The 21,544-nt window shown below is 44.6% G+C and overlaps 1 protein-coding gene and 1 long non-coding RNA gene across 8 annotated transcripts; one reads left to right on the top strand and one right to left on the bottom strand.

Annotated features, from left to right (window-relative positions):
- Positions 1–26: 26 nt before the first annotated feature.
- Positions 27–21,311, bottom strand: osa (trithorax group protein osa). Of its 7 annotated transcripts, none has more exons than XM_011634829.3 (20): positions 20,173–21,311; positions 19,842–19,964; positions 19,519–19,725; positions 18,769–18,828; positions 12,067–12,214; positions 11,600–11,698; positions 11,161–11,483; positions 10,675–11,071; positions 10,455–10,580; positions 10,156–10,337; positions 9,983–10,024; positions 8,768–8,965; positions 7,727–7,946; positions 7,434–7,610; positions 7,103–7,262; positions 6,755–7,019; positions 6,469–6,634; positions 6,029–6,342; positions 5,372–5,611; positions 27–5,099 (listed from the first exon to the last, which is right to left on the bottom strand). In XM_011634829.3, exons 1-20 carry the CDS (start codon positions 21,025–21,027, stop codon positions 3,096–3,098), a joined length of 6,306 nt encoding a protein of 2,101 aa, XP_011633131.2. In that variant the 5' UTR covers positions 21,028–21,311; the 3' UTR covers positions 27–3,095. The 7 variants fall into 7 exon arrangements, with proteins under 7 accessions (XP_011633131.2, XP_011633132.2, XP_011633134.2 ...); XM_011634830.3 differs by having other exon boundaries at positions 8,777–8,965; XM_011634832.3 differs by having other exon boundaries at positions 10,696–11,071.
- Positions 13,943–19,757, top strand: LOC148936088 (uncharacterized). Its single transcript, XR_016139803.1, has 2 exons — positions 13,943–14,078; positions 19,512–19,757. It is a non-coding gene; the product is annotated as an uncharacterized LOC148936088 (long non-coding RNA).
- Positions 21,312–21,544: the final 233 nt, after the last annotated feature.

Raw genomic sequence — 21,544 nt, 5'->3', positions numbered from 1 at the left:
TGCCAAAGTCAGATCGCATCTTCGTCTTGGATAAAGTACGTCTAGTTTATTTCATAATTTATTTACAAAAAGTCTTAGTAAATTACACTTACAGGCATCTCCACTCGAACTAAAGTAAATAATTTAAGAACTACATGTATTTAGATATCTATAGAATAGGATACTTTGGGGTCGGGGAGAAGCTGGGACCAGGGAAAGTGTTCTGTTTAACTTATCTCAAACACGCTTCTAAATCGTATGTTTTCGCAAGAATTCGAGTCGTTTTAAACGGCTACACGTCGTATGTGAAAACTAAATCATCATTCCATCCCTCTTGAATTCATTCTCTCTTTCTCTCTCTCTCTCTCTCTCTCTCTCTCTCTCTTTACGAAACGAGGAAGTATACCAGTGTGCGACGACGAGTTCGAATGCGTCTCTTTTTTTTTTCCTTTTCCTGTTGCGTGAATGTTCGTGAGAGTGGGATTTTACAATTAGGTAAATGTATGTATCGTAAGAATCGTCAAAATATGTGCAAGCTGACAATCAGTATTTGTTAGTTTTACAATAACGTATATGCGCGTTTTGAAAAAGCATAAAATCTTGGTTATAAATATATTCCCATTAGAATCGTTTAATGGCACGATCGAGCTTAAATTTAAAAATTCTCTTGTTTTATCTTTTTAATATATTTGTTTCTACATTATCGCCCAGAATATCAGTTCCATCTGCTTCTACACAATATTGGTTTTTCATTCTCTGTCTCTCCATTCTTTTTTCTTTATATTTTTCTTCTTTTTGTTATCACAACGGCATTTAATTACGTTTATAAATACGTTTATTTCAAAAAGATTGCAATTAGATTCGCTACTTTCAAATCTTTTTTCGAAAGGAAACCAGGAAGGACTTGAAAAAGAAAAGGAAAGAAAATTTTTTAACAACACTGTCAGATTTCCTAGGATTTCAAATAATCACTGCAAAATTAATGACGATTTAAATGACTATCTAATCGGTTATTTAGCTTCGCTATATTTGTGTTTTCTTTCTCTTTTCACAGACACTGTCCCCACCCCTTTTTCTACCGGCACCCCCATTCTCCGTGTATACATACTCTCATACATGCACCATGCATGCACACACGCATTTTTCTCCTTCCTAAAATCTTTTATATTAATACGCGCACATATACGCCCCTTTGTCGATGCGCCCTATCCGCGTATCGCATTCGCGCGAAAACATATTACATACGCACGTGTCACACAAAACATACGCAACTCTTGCGCGCACGTATAAACGGACACGTGCCTTAGACACCCACTCTACTCTCGAGTCCTCTCTTTCTCTTTTGGAACAGCTGTCTTCCCGTAAACACTGAATTCCTCTTTCCATCTCTCTTTCACCTTCTGTCCCTCTCCGTCTCACATATGTATAACTTTGTCGATTTACTCTGTACCTAAATTAGAAAAAGGCGAATAAAACGAATACGCAGATCCTTGGAATAAGGCTATGGTTCACTTCACAGCTAGAGAACAAATGTTTCGAAGCGTCTGATTGATCAGTCAGAACGACGAAGCCTACGTTTCAAAGCATTTGTAGTGTCAAGTCTGGCCCGCAGCCTTAGAGTAGGTACTGATAAAGAAAATAGGCGGAATAGCTGGGTTCGGACGATTCTAGAATAGAGAAGGGTCTGCAGCATCTCTGTCCTCTGCATTTTATCTCGAACATTTTCTCTTTCTCTCTCGTCCTCCGTCTTGGCGGTCCTCTGCCTCTCTATCTTTCTTTTTCTCTTCCTAAGTCACAAACATATACATACATACATATATAGATACATACATGCATGCACGCAATACATACAGAAATACATAACATGTACGCACGCATGCACGCTTCCTCGCTCCTTCTCTCTCCGTCTTCGCTTTCATGCTCTCTTTCTTTCTTTCTTTCTTTCTACTCTTCCCTCTCAATCAGCAGCTTTATCACACGTATATTATTTTTTTTTTCTCTTCTAGCAATGTCTTTCTTCAGTTCTAGTTTCTGCCTGTGCTTCTAAAATCGAGACTTTTTTTGCGGCCTTACAGCCGCAAACGTATATTTGCGCCACCGTAGCCGCAGCACAAAAATCGAATAAGATTCAAATGGAAGTGTGTTATCTACAAAATATCTTAATTACTCGCTAATTACAGCACAAAACATGCAAATATAAAAATTTGCATTATATTATCGTTTAATATTTATATATAATCATCATCCGATATATCATTCCATATCGCACCGTTAAGGTTCGCCGACATGATTCTTGGTATATATATTATTATGCAGCTGACCGTTGTCTCTTGAAAGTCCGTTTTCTTTTTTTTTTTTTACTGCGTATGCATATGTGTATTCATGTGCCAGCATCTATGCGCGTCCACGCAATGTGTATGCCATGTTAAGTGTGCGCGTGTATGTGAATGTGTATGTACGTATGTATGTATGTATGATATATGATGTATGTATATGTGTACGTGAGTGGTGTGTGAGCTGTTTGTCATGTGTACACTATGTGTGAGTATGGGACTGTGTGTGCCTGTAGATTTGCGTAATTCCTATGTGTGTATGTATCTTTTTTTTCTTTCATTAACTATGAAATATCTTACACTATCGATATTATTCCAATTCATCGAAGGGGAAGGTATACCGACGGGCGGAGATCGCATCGGGTATACCTACACGCTAACACCAATAATTAAACTTTCTTACTTCCTGTTTAATCGATATAAAACTACAACTGCGCTGCCATGGCTTTTCATCAGCACTTTTGTTCCTTCACTCGTGCACTCTATCACGTCGCGCGCGTGTCTCTCTCGCCTCTGTCTGTCATTCCCTCGTCTCTTTCTGTCAAATATATCCGTTTCCTTCGCCGTTTCCTCCGCATTTCCACACGTCCGCTCTTAAACGCACTATAGTCGTCCGTACACAACGTCGTATCATTACAACATCGTCGCCGCGTTGCGTGCGTCCTATTCCTTCTCATCCTCCTTCTCCTCATCATCATCGTCATTGTCGTCGTCATCGTCGGCACCGTAATAATAACATATTTGCGCGAATCGCGTAGTAGTGTCCCGACGAACGACAGAGAGTTACGTGCCCCTCGAACACTGGAACAACACACGCGCGACTATCGCGGCGACCTGCTGATCCAGGATCTGACTCATCACCAGAGCGAGTAGGCGGGATTCGTGTTGCAGAAGGAGAGTTCGGTTATCCGGATGCCTAGCGAGGTTGAGCAACGTGCCGGCCGCACGTCGCAGCATGTCGAGGCTAGTGCCCATCGATTCGGGATTGTCGCGCAGAGCCGCGAGACCATGTTGATTAGCGACGCCGAGTGCGCTCGACTCTGCCTGCTCGATGAATGCGACAAGTAGAGCGACGCACGGCGTCTGCAGGGCGATGGTGCGTGCGACGCCGCTGTCCGCGGCCGATAGGAAGTGTAGTAGATTTACGCCGAACTCGCGCAGCACCTGCTCCTCGCTGCGGCAGAGGAGCCTGGTCAGCACCGAGCATAGTCTCTGTAATCTCGAGTACGGCGGCGTCGCTACTACCAAATCGACATTGCACTCGGTCACGCATAATTTGCACAACGCTTCGAGCGCGAGTCTTTGTGGCGACAACGAGGAATTCGGCCCAACCGTCGGGAAGGGATCCTGACCGTGCGCGGCCGGGCATACGGCCCAATGCAAGAGGCCATCGAGTACCGGCCGCGAGATCTCTTCTGGATGCTGGCTCAGATCCATGTGGCCAGATATATTAGCGGCCATCACGAGAACGTTCTCCCTCACGTGATGGAGGAAATCCCACCACCATTCGCCCTCACCCTGCAAACTACTACACGAGTCGGCGAAGTCCGCGTCCTCTTCGCGATCGTAATTGCGTGTCTTTTGCGCCCGTACCGGATGCTCGTGATGCAGCAGTAATAGCTTGCCGAGTAGACTGAGGAACGTAACGTTCTTCGCGAATTCCGCCTCATTGCCCGGGATGAAAGTGAGATTCCTCAGGATCGTCGACAGGCACACACAACGACGGGCTAGGTTGTCCTGCGTCTCCGTCACCAGATAGAGACTTGCCTCGTCCCTGGAGTAGCTCTCGTCTTCGTAGTCACTTATCCTCCGTCGCTTTAGTGTTCCTGCCGGATCTCTTATCTTTAATCTTGGTCCCTCCTTGTCATCTCTCGTCGTCCCTAGCTCATTTTCTTCCATCGTTTCCACCTTGACTTCGGCTTTGTCTACGGTGTTATCAATATTGCCCGGCGCTGTTGCCGTTGTGTCGTTCAGCCCGTTCTGCGTTGGTAGTGAGTCTTCGTCGTTCTTCGACACGTCACTGCCAAAGTGCTCGCCCATATTGTTGTTTGCCTTCGTCATCTCGCTGTCGCAATCCTTCTTGAAGCCATCGTTCTTCTTTTCGAACAACTCTCTCGTGAGATCGTTCATCTCTACGGGCTCTTTCTTGATCCTTGATAGTACGTCACTCAGAGTCTTCGTCTTTTTCTTTTTATCTAGCTGTTGCTGCTGTTTGCGTTCACCGCTGTCTTTGCTAGACTGTTTATCGCCGTGCTCGCCGGATTTGTGGCTGAAGTCCAGCGTCTCATGAATACTACCGATACTATCCGCTTTGGCTTCGTCCTTCAAATCCGTACTATCGACCTCTTTTTGCAATAGCGGCGGTTTTTCATCCCTCAGTAAACGGGCAAAAGGCACCGAGCCCACTTCAGATTGAAAACACGTGACGATATATTTGGTCGCGTTCGTGTCGACTTGCCACGGCTCGGTTTCCGACTCGCACTCCTGATGATCCCAAGGCCTCCGGGTATCCAAAACGAACAGATCATCATCACGAGAAACGATCTTGACGGGGCGACCTCTCCTCGAGAGATACGTGTAATTCGATGTCGATAGCAATTTTGTCCGATCCTCCGGATCGATAGGGCGCGTTACTGCACCAAGGTCTACCTCCGGACCATCTGCGGCCTGGCAATAGCGATCGTCGTCGTTTACACATGATTCGAACATGTCGGAGAGAGAACGCGAGAAATGTTCCAGTAGAACATCCAGTAGTCCAGGTAGATGCGTTAATCCAAAATAACTTACCTGTAAAGATTTATAAATGATTTTTTACTCACATGTTTATCTTTTCTAATACTATAAATAAGTATTTTGTAATCCTTTAGTTTCATCGATACATTTCTATTAGATTTTAAAAAAATACATACATCTATCATATAAATTGCAATATGAGAAAGATTCGTAAATAAATTCTACAATATATATCATTTATTCGTTATATCTCCTTGATTCTATATAAATTTCTGTAGTCTGAGTCTTTTTCTTTAAAATAATGCAATAGCAAAAAGTATACTCACAGAAGTGTCATCAAATAACAAAATGTTTAATACATCGAGGGCCCAGCAGCTCTCGGCGAGCAGACCCGATCTCAAAGCCATCATGATGCGCCAAGCTTCTACTGGTGCTACGTCAGAGCGCGACAGTTTTCGCCGCTTGTACAAAAGAGGCGTGACTGCTTCTACGCTGTCAGGAGGGAATGTCATTTCTCTCTTTGACGTCGGTTGCTGGCTGATCATAGGATTCACTCCGAGTTGAGTCTGTATAAAATAATACGATAATGCCTTGTTTCTCTATAAGACATTTCGAAAGGATATATATTATTAAATTGATTCAGACAATAATAAAAATAATAAAAATAATAAAAATAATAAAAATGACTAATATACGGATAGATATTGACAATAGCTATCAAAAATCTTTGTCGAAATTTAAAGTGTAAATAAATCGGGAATCATCAGGTATGTACACTGAGAAAAAAATGCTGTTGAATCAACAGTATAATCTAATTGGAAATAATTTTGTTAATTCAATGACATTATTAATGAAACAGTATTATGCTCTTATTTTAATAATCAAGATCTTCGTTTCATTAATAATGTCATTGAATTAATAAAGTTATTTTCAGTTAGACTAATGCTGTTGATTCAACAGCATTTTTTTCTCAGTGTACATACCTGATGATTCCCGGGTGTTGGATACAAAGAGGACGGTTGATTCGTGTAGCGATGATCCCACGGTGGAGGCGGGTGTGCTATGGCGTTCAAAGACGGTTGAGAAGAGGACCTATTCGATTGCTGGCTGGCCCATTGTTGATTACTAGCCATAGCGCTGACTGCCGAAGGAGTCGGAGCGACAGCTCCGACTTGGGATCCTTGTTGTGATGGTGGTGGTTGCTGCTGCTGAGACGGTGATTGAGTCTGTTGGCTTGGGTACTGAACTCTGTTGTTTCCACTATTACTATTGTACTGATTAGTTGTATTTGGCCATCCTGCAAATCACATTTCCCTGAGTTAAACTTCATGCTCGAAGTATTCTCAACTTGTAAAAACTGTTCACTTTTCAGAAATTTCTTCCGAGACAATAATATCTAATCGTCGATGTATTAAAGTCTCACCTGGATACGCTGGTCGTTGCTGATTATATTGGGGATACTGTTGGTCTTTGGCAAAGTCTGGATGACGTCTAGGTTGAGTAGGTCCCGGAGGAGGCGGTGGCATATTCTTGTTAGCTGCCGCAGTCCCGGAATACATTTGAGTTCCACCAGGTGCTCCGTAACCACTCTGCAATATAATAGACATTAAGATTGTAAATTTTATAAAAAATTAAAATTTCTTGAAGATATGGATGATGCAAGTTTAACGATATAATTATTAACATTAAATAATTATTAAAAACATTACTTGTTCCTGTCGATAATAATCTTGCGGACACGAGTACGACGACGCAGCTGGAGGTTGCGAAGGCGAGGAAGGCTGGCTGGTCGCCGTTTGCTGTTGCACAACAGACGGCGGATGAGCCTGCGGTCCCGACGGATAACTGTTGCTCCTCGCATTAGGAGGAGTTCCCGTGGGATAGCTAGCGGGACCTTGCTGACCGCCGGCATATCTATTGTACATGTCTTGTCCGGTAGCGTTGTTTGGCGGCATATTACCACCCGGATATCCCCTGTACATAATAAAAATATATAAACATTGTTCTCTGTAAAATGTTACTGTGAAAAGAGATAATGTGATGATGATATCTCTCACCTGTCGACATCCGGTACGTATGGAGGATAATGCGATCTAGGCGAGTACGGTTGACTAAACTCCCCTTGCTGAGAGAGCGCGTTTCCTTGTGGCCGAATATACTGCTCTTGTGAATAGTTCTGATAGGAACCAGTGTTCTGGTAACTGCCTTGTTGTATCCCTTTGAAAATCAAACAATGATTTTTCATGACGCTTGTTACAGAGATTAGAACAAATATATTTGACAAACTCAGTATGCATACAGTATTGTGTAATAGATGTAAAAATAAATCTAATAGCATGCAAAATTAAAGAATAGATAACTAATAACTTCGTTGATTGTGAAACATACCCTGATGGGCAGAGGGTGCACTGCTTTGACTGGGTGGCCTAGCTGGTGGTGGCGTGTATTCAGACGACGGGCCACCGGGTGTACCACTCGGATAATTACCCTGATAGCTTCCATAGCCATCCATAGAAGCATTGCTCGATCCGGCAGCGGGAAAGGAGTCTTGAGAATTGGAAGAACCTGCAAGTACAAGTCGTTACTTTTCTAGAAGTTTTTTGATACAAAAAAGTGTGTACAAGCAAACAACATTTTAAAGAATTAAATATTATATATATTATGTATAATATGGTTCGTACCCGGCGATGGTACGGAAGCAGTTCCCTTAGATCCCTTCTTCTTCGAGCCCGCCTCGACCTGGTTGATAATGGGTTGTGGATCCACGCCTCCGCGGTCAAAGTGGCACTCATATGCTAGCAAGTGCTTCGTATAATGCTTGCGCAATGTGTATGCAGCGCTACTGCTGGCACCGATGCCCAAAAGTCCGGCTATATCCTTCCACGTTTTGTTTTTCGTCACCTACAGAAGGAAATTACGCACACGTGTTCTTTACTACGCTCGTAAAAGGGCGTTTTCACGTCGAATCTCAAACACAGCAAAATAAAAATCTGCATGTCCAAAAGAAATAGATAAACGCAAAATATAATACAAAAGGCATCGCCGACGTTCTATAATCAGAGGTACCAGCTTAAAAAAAATTATATCAGTATAAATCGGCGAAATTTCTAAACGCATGCAAGTATAAAAAAAAAAATAATAAAAAAAAAAAAGGAATGAGAGAAATACACAGAGTACAATCGGAACGAATTACCGTTATCGTAATATTTCATTATTAAAAGTTTATCTTCGTTGTGTGACTATTAGAATAATTCCATATAGCACCAAGGTTTGTAGATCAGGGTGTTTCCATATTCGACTGTTGAACAAACTACTTCAAGAAAAGATATGTTAAGCTTTTCTTTTTCTTTTTTTTTCGCATGACTTAGACACAGAATATGAGAAAGGGATAACAGCAAAAAATATAATACAACTATATGTATATCATGCACAATTCAACATAGATGTAAAAACAAAGCGTATTCTGAGGTGTTCCGATATAAATTGTATTAATTTCAGATCTGAATTTTTTGGATCCCGATATAAAATTGCCACTTTTGTCGTATACTCGACGTAAGCGTCAAAAATACTTTAAGTTGTCGAGCATCGAAAGCGAGCAATAATTGACATAAGACACCTCAAAAAAATGTAGTGTGCAGAGCAAGTATAAAGAATGTAAAAATACATAAAAACAATACAGAAACTATGTAAGACACCAAGGGCTAGATGGAACTACACTGCACCTTGCATACCTCCATGAAGCCCCCCCTCTCCTTCACGTAGAGATAAAGCCGAAATAGATCGAGGGGGTTCTTGGAGATGGTAGGACAACTGGTGATTGGCGATCTTCGTTCTTCCATAAAATTGACCAGCTTGTCCAGCCAGGTTCTTCGTTCTATCGAGTCATCCATTTCGTATAATTTTGCCAAACTATCTGTCTTCTGAAAACCGCACAATTAATACGCTTCTTTAACACACTGTAAAAAAATCTCATATAAAATTGTATTATCATATACATAAACTTGACAGACATGTCTCATTATGTATTATTGATCTAACTATAAACATAGAACGATTGTTATTCTTGCAAAGCCGCGAACGTAACTTAATCGCAGCCATTAACTAACATGCACATATTTCTAAATACTCGTCTCTTTTCTCCATTTAATAAATATTGTAATTAATATATTAGTCGTTTTAATATATTATTACCACTAATAAAATGTATATTTATAAATAAACTCACAGATTGTAAATAGAAAATATTAGTATTTTATTTAAAGAATCCAATAATTATTTATCTAATGCTTATTTAAATTTCTTTCAATCAATATGATATCAATTGAAATAGAGCAATATAATATATAGTCTAGTAATTTGATGCATGCGATAATTAAAAAAAATATTCTAATTTGTTATACAAATAATATGGAAACAAAAATAGAAGGCAAAACTAAATAATGTATATAAGAACTGAGCATATTAAAATATATAATCTTGTATAGATATTGTTGATGTAATGTCATATAGAGCTGCTGCAAAGTTTTTATAATAATAGTACTCTATAGTTATTTTTATGGGATTATTACATTATTTATTAAACCGAGTATGTTATATCTTAATTCTTTAGCAATCTTATACAATTAATTATTGCTTTTCTATTCAAAAATATTTCATTAATATTAAAATGGATATTATACTTTAAAATATTAATTTACAAATTGGAATTATTAAGAATGGTATTACATATGACATTAAATATATATATTATTAAAATGATGAGAATTTAAGTAATATAATTTTCGAAAATAAAGCATTATGACTTGCAAGATTAATATGATGCATATGTAACCAAGTAAGAAAAGTTAGTGTAGGGTAAAAATGTCTAAAGCGTGGAGTGCAAAAGGGGAGCAGCATCTCGATGAAGTAACAAATATTTATAGTGAAAAAACAATAACCTTAGATCTGTACGGGTCTTGAGGCACATGACTGTTAAACACCTGTAAAATATTAAAATATTGAAAATGCAAATGATATATTGCATTTGAGCTTTATCTGAAGTAATGAGTTAATTGCTAATTTAGAATCAGAATGTGTACTATGTGTGAGAATACATGCAATTGATACGTACCGGACTAGCAGGAGTACGTGGCCAACCAGGACTGTTCATGTCAGAATATTCCTCGTGAATAGAATTAATGCTAGCAGCACCAGGAGATGGGACTGTGCTTTGTGGTGTCGCGGGGTGGCTGTGATATCCTCCTATCATCTCCTTCCGCACTTTTGGCGTAAATGCTGGATCTTCGCCAGAGGCTGTTTATAATACATTTGGTTAGGATAATTGCACTTGTGATTTCCGTACCGCGGTTGAAATTTTACGAGATTAAAACACATGAATATAAAATAAACAGATCTAAAAATAATACTAACCAGCTGATGCGTTAGACAATGTTGATTGCTGTGAACCTTCATCCAGAGATGTGCCGTCTGGACCTGTTGTTATTACAGACGTCACAGTACCACTCGAAGTAGATATAACATTTATAGCTGACGTACCTACACATAAAAGATACAATTTTGCTATTCATTCGCACAGAAAAAGACGATAATAAAACTGAAAATCTACTTGATGTACAATATTTTAAGTAACCTGAAGCGGTCGTAGTTATACCGCTGTCATTGGAAGTTTCAGCCGTGAGATCTGCGGAATTGTGGCTGGTGGGTGTCGGTGCCGATGCAGGATGCGAGTTTGGTGTAGTACTCGGTGGTGGCATTGGACTACCCTCGTGATTGAGAGGCGGTGTGGCCGCCGGCGTGTGTAAGTGTGGTACTGCCGAGCTGGTAGGTGGTGGTGGTTGATTACTTATGTGATTAGGAGACGGCGGTGGTGGACCCATGGAGCTTGCTGGCGGTCCCATGTTACCAATAACGGGAACTCCTGGGGCACCTGGCGGTACCATCGACGTCGTACCACCAGCACCATAAACCTGCGGCGGTCCTGGACTCGGTGGCATTCCCGGTGGTACGCTATTAAAGCCCATTTTATGCTGGAAAACAATAGAGAACGTTTACCTTCAATCGATATAATGACGAAATAAATAATTGCTATGCACTGTCAATTAAATTAAACGTTTACCGTGTATGGTGGATATTGTACCAAGTTGTTGGGTCTGTTGGGAGGTTGATACTGATTGTTGGGTGGTGGTTGCGAATTTGCAGGCGTTGGATATCCCTGTGGAAATTGCATATGAGGACGCGGAGGTGGATACGTAGATTGTGCATGATAACCTCCAGGCTGACCCGCAGCTGTGCCACCAGTCGCATAGCCCATCCCACCACCCATTGGACTGATCCCGCCGAGAGCCGTCGAGCCGGGTCCCGGTTGCACTACCCCAGGACCAGTGCTATTCATTTTGTAGCTATGCATGTGTGAAGGACCCAATGGCTGTTGGTATGCTCCTAAAAGTAATAATCGATTTATTATTATTGGCTTTAACACGACAATTTGTATTTAAAAATAAGTTTTGCAGAAACGGATAAGACAAAATCTGAAAAAAGTAGAGATTTATAGTGACCTTGAGTGGTCATAGGAGAATGACTCATGCGCGGTGCTGGTCCACTACCATCCGACTGGCTACTCGACGGACGTGGAGGCATCTGAACGTTTTGTTGGCCTGCACATGCATGAATAAATTTTCAAATACATACTCGAATATTTCAATGTAATAAAAGAAAAAGAAAGAGAAAGACGATTCTTACATAGCATTCAAGTATTTTTTCATTACCATTAGGAGAAAGACAACACAAACATAAATCATTCAGATACATTAAATATGCTGTGCTAGATATCCCAGATACATTGAGAAAAGTTAAGAGTAAAATTCTCTTTAAACAAAAAATTAATCTTAAAGTCATCAAAGAATTGATTGATAGATTAAAAGATAATAGAATATTTTTGTAATTCTTTTTCTGGGATATCCCGCATGCAATCTGCAATTATAAATTCTATTAAATACAAATGCAAGTGAAAAGAGAGACAGACGTAAAAAAGACCGACCAACAGCAGGGGACATCGAGCGAGAACCTGTGGATCCTGTAGGTGACGGGGTAGGTCTCATCCCCTGAGAATTTGGTGTCCCTGGGCAAGCTGGTCCATTCGAACTGTCGTTACTGTTTTGTCCTGATAATTCCTGCAATCCAGATTACAGATCGTGGAATTACAATCGGCAACAACAAAGCAATTATTTAAAAATTAAAGAGAAATAATATAATATAAAATGCAAATATATTGGAGATGAAACATGGTAAGCTGCATTTGATTCGACTCCAATATCTAAGGTTAGTTCATAATAAGTAAACAAAACTTTGGAGGTGACGTGATTTTAAACAATTAATGATATACATTTTATAAATACGATTTCACGCGACTATCCCAAAATTCACACATCGTGTAATTAGTTTATGAACATCGGTTGTAATCTTTTGAAGTAGGTCATCGTTATAGTAGATGTTCATTGTAAAACCATCACAAAAATTGTGTCATTGCGATAGCGGGCACTATCAAAATACAAGATACGGAAACATTTTCGGCATAAACACAGTCCACAAGCGCGGTCCGCACGAGACACACAGGTCTGATCGCGAGCGATGGGACACCCAAGGGAAATTCACAGAGACCGCTACAATTTCCCCGAGTTCCCGCTGCACCGACGGCGCGTTTCTTCAGGCGCAAGAAGTCACACGCGTGAGTTCACACAGCTCGCAGCTACGTCGGCTGCGAGCAGCGAGTCCTGCTCAGCGCGCGATTCGCGCCGCCTTCGTGGCCACGAACGGATGACGCGCCGATTCGCCGTCGTCGGGCGTGCTCTCTCTCTCTCGGCGTTCAGGGATGGAGCGCAGCGGGGCCGATCGCGTGTTCCTCTCGCCTCGCAAAATCAATCGACGTCAATACGAAGGCCGACGGCGACGGGAACGGCGACGGCGGCCGTCCGAAGCGGCGCGAAGCGAAGCGAGTACCCAGCAACGGCGATGTCGCCCATGTTATTCGAGACCGCGCGCGCGGCGGTTAGTATATCGCGCACGAATGCTCGTTCTTGTCACACACTATCCCGCTGCTCGCGAGCGGTACAAGGCGGAACGTCCTGCCCGCGATCGTTGCCGTCGTTGTCGTCGCACAACGCGATGGCACGCGGCGTCGTTCTCGGCCACAGTCCACGGAGCGCGCAACACACAATCGTGTGTATACCCCACGGTCGAAATCGGTGTGTGCATGTGCCCGCGTGTACACGCACTTCGTACGGGTCGTCCGTCACACGACGAGGCATCGGCGGCACACAAACGAGCGGCGGTGGTCGCTGCGTGTGCGTGAATACGCGCGTGTGCGTATGTATGTGTGTGCCAGCGGGGAGGGGAGAGAGGGGGCGGAAGGGTAAGGAGAGGGAGAAGAAAGAGAGTGGAACGGAGACGAGGATAGGCATAGAACTCGCGGGAGAGAGAGAGAGAGAGAGAGAGAGAGAGAGGAGGATAAACCGTGGTAGAGGAATAGGGTAGGGATAGAACGAGAGAGGCGAGCGAATGAGACCGATGGAGAAAGAGGGAGACGGAGATAGCGAATGAGGTGAAGGGGCGAGAAGGGAGCGGAGTGAGACCGAGAGGAACGAAAGAAAATTCAGGCACATCATTACACCTACCAGGCCGCGTATAGTTGGTCCGCGCGGATGGCGATTAAACACTTCCTCGGGCGTACGAGCGAATGTGCGGTACATAGGCCGTCCGGCACAAGGACTCTCGGCATGACGCGAGAGATCGAAGGAGAGGCGTTACCCGGCTCTCCACTTAAAGCACGACGAGTGGCAATCGGAGGCAGAGAGAGAGAGAAAGAGAGAGAGAGAGAGAGAATAGAGAGAGAAAGAGAAACAATAAGAGAAGCGGAAACGTATTTGCACCGTGCCGAAGTCGCGCTTTCACATGTCCGTCGAACCGCGCGGAGTAACGTACACGCGATGAAGAGGAAAAAGACGACGGGGTCCTCCCCTCGGAGAGGACGATACCTCTGTAAGCGAGAGAATTATCGGACTAGCGTAGTTGTCGTTTGGATATCGGTTAAACGCGGACATTATATTCTTCGATGTGCTTCGCTCCTGGTTATATCCCTCCGACGCGCTTTCTTTCTTTCTTTCTTTCTTTCTTTCTTTCTTTCTCTCTCTCTCTCTCTCTCTCTCTCTCTCTCTCTCTCTCTCTCTCTCTCTCTTTCTTTTATTCCGCCAACGTCGTCGTTTCGCCGTCGTGTGCGTGCCACCTCGTTCTCCTCGAGCGTCGCATGTTGTGTCAATAAGTCTGCCAAAGAGCTCCGTATCACGGTACCGAAGCTGGTGGAACTTTGGAGAGGCACGTAGGATTACGTAGTACAGTATCGTCGCGTCGTCGTCGTCGTCATCGTCATCGTTCCTGTATCCGTGCCTGCCCGTTTGCCTGCGTGAGTGCGCGCGGACGCGCGAGCGTGCGCGTGCACACGCGTCAAGTAGGTTATAATCCGCGCTCGGTATCCCTCTCGCGACTTCTGTAAACGCGTACAAGTGATGTGCGCGATGAAGAGACGCACGTCGCGCGGAACGTCGAGCGAGAAGTGATTCCCTTTATCGGGGTCGCTCCTCGCGGCGTCGTCGTCGTCGTCGTCGTCTTCGTCTTCGGTCTACAGATTTCCGCGTCTAGCTGGCTGGTTAGCTAGCTGGCGCTGGCAGACGTCGTTGCTCGTCGGAGGGCGTTCTTTCGCGTGGCGCGGCAAGCGTTCGGCGCCACTCGACCGTTTCCGCCGAGCCTCGGCTATCGTGCGCCAGCAAATCGTTCCCAAAAGCCCTGGCTCTGGTGGTCTCGGGAACTCTATCCGAAGTCGATATATTCCCGTATATATAGTCAGAGAAAGAAAGAGATAGAGGAAGAGAGAGTCCGCTATCTATCCTCGCTAATAATATTATTCCCGTTAACGTCCTAACGTTTTCGCCGCGTATCCTCCGGAAGGACTTCGACTTTACTTTCGTCCTCCTCCCCCTCTCCTCCACCCCCTCCCCTCCCTGTACTTTTCCATCACTCTCACGTAGCTGAAAGGTCGCGAACGTCCGGACGATCGCGTGAAGTTGTCAACTTCATCGTCGTTCCGAATCCATCGAATGTAGAAGCATACGGATCGTCTCGTGTGTGTTGGACACATGGCGATCTATACATACATGTATTACATACATACACACGCAAAGCCTGTGCGGCGCGGCAAACGATCGGCGAACGTCGTATGACTTCGGCACTTTTCGATCGGCGAATTCGTGTGCCCCAGTAAAGCCTGGGCACCAGAGATTCGTGTCTATACGATCCCGCTGCACATATTCTCTCTTTATGCAAAAATAAAATAAACCCCTCCTACATTTCATTAATCTCACGTGGAAAGGGAAAGAGGAAAGGGAAAAAAAGATGCATGTTCCACTTAAATTGGAGCATCGACGGAAATCCGTGCGAATCGAATGCATATGTAAAAGTGGGCGATAAACAAAAGTAGAAACGTTTAAAATACCCCCGAAGAGGCAATGCAAAACAGACGGACATGCAGATATCTAAGTGTGGAGATGTGAATGCATCTTCGTGCATAGGATCATTTATCTCTCAATAAACGAAAAGTCTCGTTTTGCGAAAGTCCCGTTTTTGCGTTCTATTCGGACGGCTCTTCTAATTAAACAAACAGAATTAAGCAGCGATCTCTAAGCGCTTTCGACTGACTTGCGTCTGGTTATCTTGGATTTCAATTCGAGACACCCGTCCGGAGAAATTCTCGGACACAAGATACGTCGGACCGATCCGAAGTTGGCTCAAGTCGGGAATGTCAGTTTTGATTCATACAATCTATTGTCAGCGAAATCCACGGCGTGTTTACGTTATCGTGCACGAAGTTAATCCGTTCGATAGAAATGCGCTGAGCTTCCGCGATATGCTAACGAATGTGTGTGCGAGGTCCGATCCGATTGGTGTGCACATATTATGTATATATTCGTATATACATATATATTTCACGGGCCGTCACAAACACATACATACACTCACACGCACACCGGGACGACGTGCGTGAATGAAAACGTAAATAAGCTCGCGGGGGCGCGCGGGACGCGTACATATATTTGCCCGCGTTCTCGGGAGAGCGCGAAATCGCACGAGTTACGTAACATTATTTTTATCTGCCGGTCGGCGTAATGTTATTATCCCGTCGACTGCGACAATAAATGAATCCGAGGTTCATTCAACTCCAACTATCGGGGGGGAAAAGAGAAAGAGTAAACGGGGAGGACAGCTATCGAGGTCTGTATATCGGGCCGATTATCGAAAAACCGCGATAATTTCGGCGAATTCGGCTCGAGAGATTTCAATCTTGACCCGCGCGAAACGCCCTTCTTGCTTTTTCTTATCTCCCCCCCCGCCCTCACGCGGGGGTTGGGGGAGGGATAAGAAAAAGCCTGAGAGATTTGGAGTCGTCGGGATTAGCAGGCGGCTCCCCGACGGTGTCCCCGTGCGCTCCGGCGGCTTCGACCTCGCGGCGGGATCACCTGTAGCAGCAGACTAAATACCCATGTGTTCCCATCAGACGTGCTTATACATTGGATCGTCTGCTATCGCTCGCGTCATCCTGCGCGTGGTCCGACTACGACGCGAGTCGCGCCCGCTCCGGTCGCCGCTGCCGATACATCGACGTTTTATTGACCGTACACCGCGTACCGTGACCGTGCATAAAAGTCTCTCTGCCGTTTACGGCCGTCGCGGATTTTCCACGATACGTTTATTCCTCGCTCTATTTTCACTTTTCCGAGCGCCTCCTGGACCATTCGCTCCAATTTTGGGGAAAACGTTTTCTATCTAACGAGCCATTCGAACTTTAAAGAGATTCGCGGGAAAATAATTTTTCTCTAAAGCTCTCTCGAGTTACCGTGCGGGTTTCAGCTTTCCTCTTTCTTACGCCCACGAGGAAAAGATATAGGGGATACGCTTATATCGCTTATATCTTTCCAACAATTTTTTTCTCGCCATTTAACGGCCTTATTCCGAGAGGTCGCGGTTAAAATTAATTCTCGAAATTCTCGCGCGAGAACCGTCACGGAAAAATCTCCCGTCGCCTCGCGCGTGTTTTGCGGATCGATCTCGTTCGCGAAGCGACAAATTATCTCGTCTAGACCGCGCTTCGCTCCTCGGCGTTTCATAACGTCGTAGATCAAGTCGCTTCGGAGTAACATGGCGGGTATTGCGGCGACGGCGCCGAGAGCGCATGTACTCCGCGAACGATTTGTGCGGTTAACTTAAAGATCCGTGAGCACTCCCGCCCTGGTGGCCGAGCTGACGATGTTGTCGCTGTTCCCCTCGTCGTGCATCTCGCGGAATATTATCTCGCGATGTCAGCATCCCGGGGCGCTCTCTTTTTCTCTTTCTCTCATTTCTTCCTCTCTCTCTTTGTCGAGCGCCCTGGGACTTGAAACTATGAAATGACGTCGGCGTTCGGCAACTTCGGGTATCATGCAATAATAATCCCGCGGTCGCTGTGCGCAGAGCGCGAGTTCACGGGGAAGTTCTTACGTTTCGCGGAACGGTACATTTCGATTGCGTTCGAGAAGCCACGCCGTGGGAGCGCAAGAAGTTCGATGGCGTGTCGCAAAGTGACAGTCGCATGATCCGGCGTACCGAATATAGCCGAGCGCGACACAAAACATCACGTCGTGGTGCGCGCGCGAGGAGTAGGGAGGATCGCCGCCGTTGCCGCCGTTACCGCTATCGCCGCCACCGTCGCCGCCGTCGCGTCATCGTTGATTTCGACCAATCGCGTTCGCGCTCGCATCGCACCCCGCTACGTCGGCCGCATTATCCGTGTCGCCCGCACGGTTCTTTCGCTTACCCGCCCATGTAAACGCCGCATGGTGGGGATGGTAACCCCGGGGCGAGGGACAGGAACGCGAACGGTGGGGAAACACGGCGGGGAAGTCGCTAATATCTGGGGCTCCGGCGGCCGCGCAACTCGCGCCCTAATCGAACTCTACGAGTCGCGTACTCTCCATCCCCACCGTCGTCGATTCTGCCTCCCCTCACGCTCTTCTGCTCCTTGCTCATCCTCCCTTTTCTCCTCCACCATCTCCTTCTACTTCTCCTTCTCCTCCACTACTTCCCTGGCCTTCTGATCCCCTCGCACACCATGCGAGAGGCCACCCTTTCGCTCACTCTCGCTTGCTCTTTTCGTCGGGAAAGTACTTGACCGAGTACTAAGACCGAAGTCTTAGATAGAGACCTAATAGTATCCGGCGAGACGAAAAACTCACATCTCGAGTATCGCGATCGGTACCTATTCCGATCGTTGCGATTCCGCTGAAAAGGATCAGCGTCCTCGCGAGATTACTGTTTCTCACGCACACAGTACATGCACGCAGCAATAAATCTCGATAAAATTTGACCGGTATTGACACGTCGACTCGCGTAGCTTTTGCGACGAGAGAGTAAAATGAATACAAATCGCACGTGAATTCTCTACGACAATCATTCCCGTCACGACGGGGATTATGCAATCGCCGGCAAAAACTTGTTTGCTACACGTTCCGGATACTTTAAGCTTCTCTCTCTATACACGTTTGTCTGAATTCTGAGAAGGCATGCTTATACACACACCGTTGATGTAGTTAATTTCTTTGGGGATGAAGTAAAATTAATTTTAAGCATATATGCGACAACTCACCCCAGAGTCAATTCCTTGAGTATTTGGTGTCGTAGCTCGCTGTTGCAGATTGTGGAAAGCCTACAAAGACACAATAGCATGAATAATTTATTTTTATATTGTATATAAAAATATCGTACACGCATATATTTTTAAGTTGTACATTTCTATGGCTTTTAACAAATTTATGAAGCTATCGATAGATTCTATTATACTATTAGTATATATATATATATATCTAAAATTTTAAATATCTTAAATTATTTACAAGATTTGATGTGTCACAAATTTGCAAAAGAAAAGGCAAAAATAAAAAACTTGCCTTATATGTGTGTATGTATATATACATATATTACTACATTCTTTTTTATCTATCCATTGACTTATATATACTTTCAAAAACAATTCATATATATTGCATATATCGTATTGCAAGTTACATCGCTTAATCGACGCTTTCAATTTTTTTAAAAAATACCGTTTTGTATCAATAACGTTATTTTTGTATCACTATATTAAGTTCATTTGCAAAAAATGATTTACATCAACATCCATATTATATTTTTTGTTTTTATAAAGATATGTTCCATTTTCGCAAAGATTACATTCCTTAGTTTAAATTACATCATTTTACATTTAAATATCAAGATATCTACATTAAAGATAATTGTTTAGAGTAATAATGATGACTGTTTTTGAAATTTCGAGAAATTCCAGTGGTATTAAAATCTATTGATTATTAATTATTATATATGTCTTAGCAGTGTTCACCTGGGACTGGCTGGTAGCCTGTGGTTGCGGTGACGCAGCAGGTGGTGGAGCTGGTGACTGAGACAAAGCACGCTGTGGTGACTGACCCGATGGAGTGACCTGATTACTTGGTGGTGGAGGTGGATTTGGTGGTCCACCTTGATTCCACCCCCTTTGTTCCGTATATAAGCTTGAGGGATGACTGGTTTGCGTTGTATAAGAGTTTAGCTAAAAAGATAAAAGAAAATATTGTTTAATCGGCTATATTTTTTGGCATTTTCATTATTGATACAAACAATAGTAACAATAGATCAAAGTCAATAGTCAAAAATAGATTCATTTACCTGATGATGACTGTAAGGTGCATGAGGTCTCGTAGGAGAAGGATATCGTTGGGTGTACTGTTGATATTGCATGGGTGTTGGAGAACTCTGTCCTCCTGGCCCTGTATGTAATCTCGGTGAACCCTGATAAAATGTTTAGAAAATGTGCTACGATTAGAAACATTATATACAAATATAATCCTTTAGCGAGATTAAAAATTCACCAATGATTGCATAGAAGAAAATTATAGAAATAACAAGGTAGAAAACAATCATCGTAACACTAAAGTTGGTCTTTAGGTTTAACCTAAGTGTAGTTTTTTGTTGCGTAAGCATAAATGATGTTGCTTACCGTCTGCGGAGGACGCTGGCTGGGTTGTGGATAAACTGGAGGCACAACCGGTGGCCTTTGCATAGGCCACGGCTGTTGATACTCGGGTCCCATCGCGGGATAATTGCCGTGAAACCGATGTACCGGGGTAGACGCCTGTAGTAACTGGTTCAACGTAGGTGTAGGGCCAGTCGCCTGGGATATACCCTGTCCGGAAATAAACCTAGGCTGGCCGGAAAAGTTGCCAGGGTTGGCGCCGACGTACGCCAACCGTGACTCGATCTTGGAGGCGGAGTAGTGCTCCTCCATCTCGGCCCGGTGGACCCGCTCGCTCTCGTGCATCAAGTGTTTACCATGATAGTCGAGCTGCTTGCCGGGAAAGTCCGCGTGCTTGGCGACGTATTCCGGTAGCTGCTTGCTGGCCGGATAGTCGCCAAGCGACTTGCTCGCGGCGAACTCGCCGGATTTGTTGTTGCTATACTCGTCCGAATAGTCGCGTATCACGTTTGGCGCGAACGGATGGCCCGGGTGGCCGGGGTGGCCGGGCGCGTCGTGCGCCTCTTGCTTGCCGACGGGCTCCTGGGGCGCCTGGCCGGCCTCGCGCGGCGATTTTACCTCACCGGCGGCGGCAGGGTGTCCGCCAATGTCCTCGCGGTATTGACTCATCTCGTAGCCCGTCGTGTCCCCGCCGCGATTCACATATTTAAGCAGCTGGGCCGCGCCCCGGGACACTTTATCGTCCGGCTCGGAATCCAGCTGCTGCTTCGCACTAGCACTCGCACTATTCCCACCGACTTGCGTACGCTTCTGTGCGCATTTCACGGACTCGTTCAGCTTCACATCGTTTTGTTGGCTCTCGGCTTGCGTCGCAGCCATGTTCTCCTCTCCTCACGGAGCCATCGTCGTTTTCGTAAACTGGCCAATCGCGGGACCTCGTGCGCGCCTCGCTATGGGGCCAAGTACTACGTACTCGAAATCGAAATACCGATTAGTCGAACGACTCGCGTCGCGGCTAACACCTTTCGGCACATCCTCGATCGCCCGTGCGTGGACTAAGCGGCGCGCTACGAAAAATCACTTCCTGCCGTTTTCAAAGTGGAGGGAACCAAAAAAAACTCATATGCGAACGTCAAAAGCAGCGTCGCATGTATTACGCCATCTTGCGGCTGCGGAACGCACCGAGGCCGCCTTCCTTCAGGCGCCGTTTCCATCACTGTTTCTACCCGCGCGTCACTCGCGTTTCCGTCCCGAAAGTCCCGTTTCTATCCGTCCCTTCGCGCCTGTCAAACTTTATCGAAACGACGCTCCGTTTCGTTCTCGTTACGTATCCTCGAGAATTCGAATTGATTATGCGAGATTACGAGCATCTCGTTGTTTACCCGTCGCCGTCAAA

Source organism: Pogonomyrmex barbatus, unplaced genomic scaffold (genome assembly GCF_055798465.1).
Source record: "Pogonomyrmex barbatus isolate J1 unplaced genomic scaffold, ASM5579846v1 scaffold3, whole genome shotgun sequence".
Classification (NCBI taxonomy): Eukaryota; Metazoa; Arthropoda; class Insecta; order Hymenoptera; family Formicidae; genus Pogonomyrmex; species Pogonomyrmex barbatus.
The sequence above is the reverse complement of the archived record's forward strand: the minus strand, read 5'-3'. Positions and strand labels throughout refer to the sequence as shown.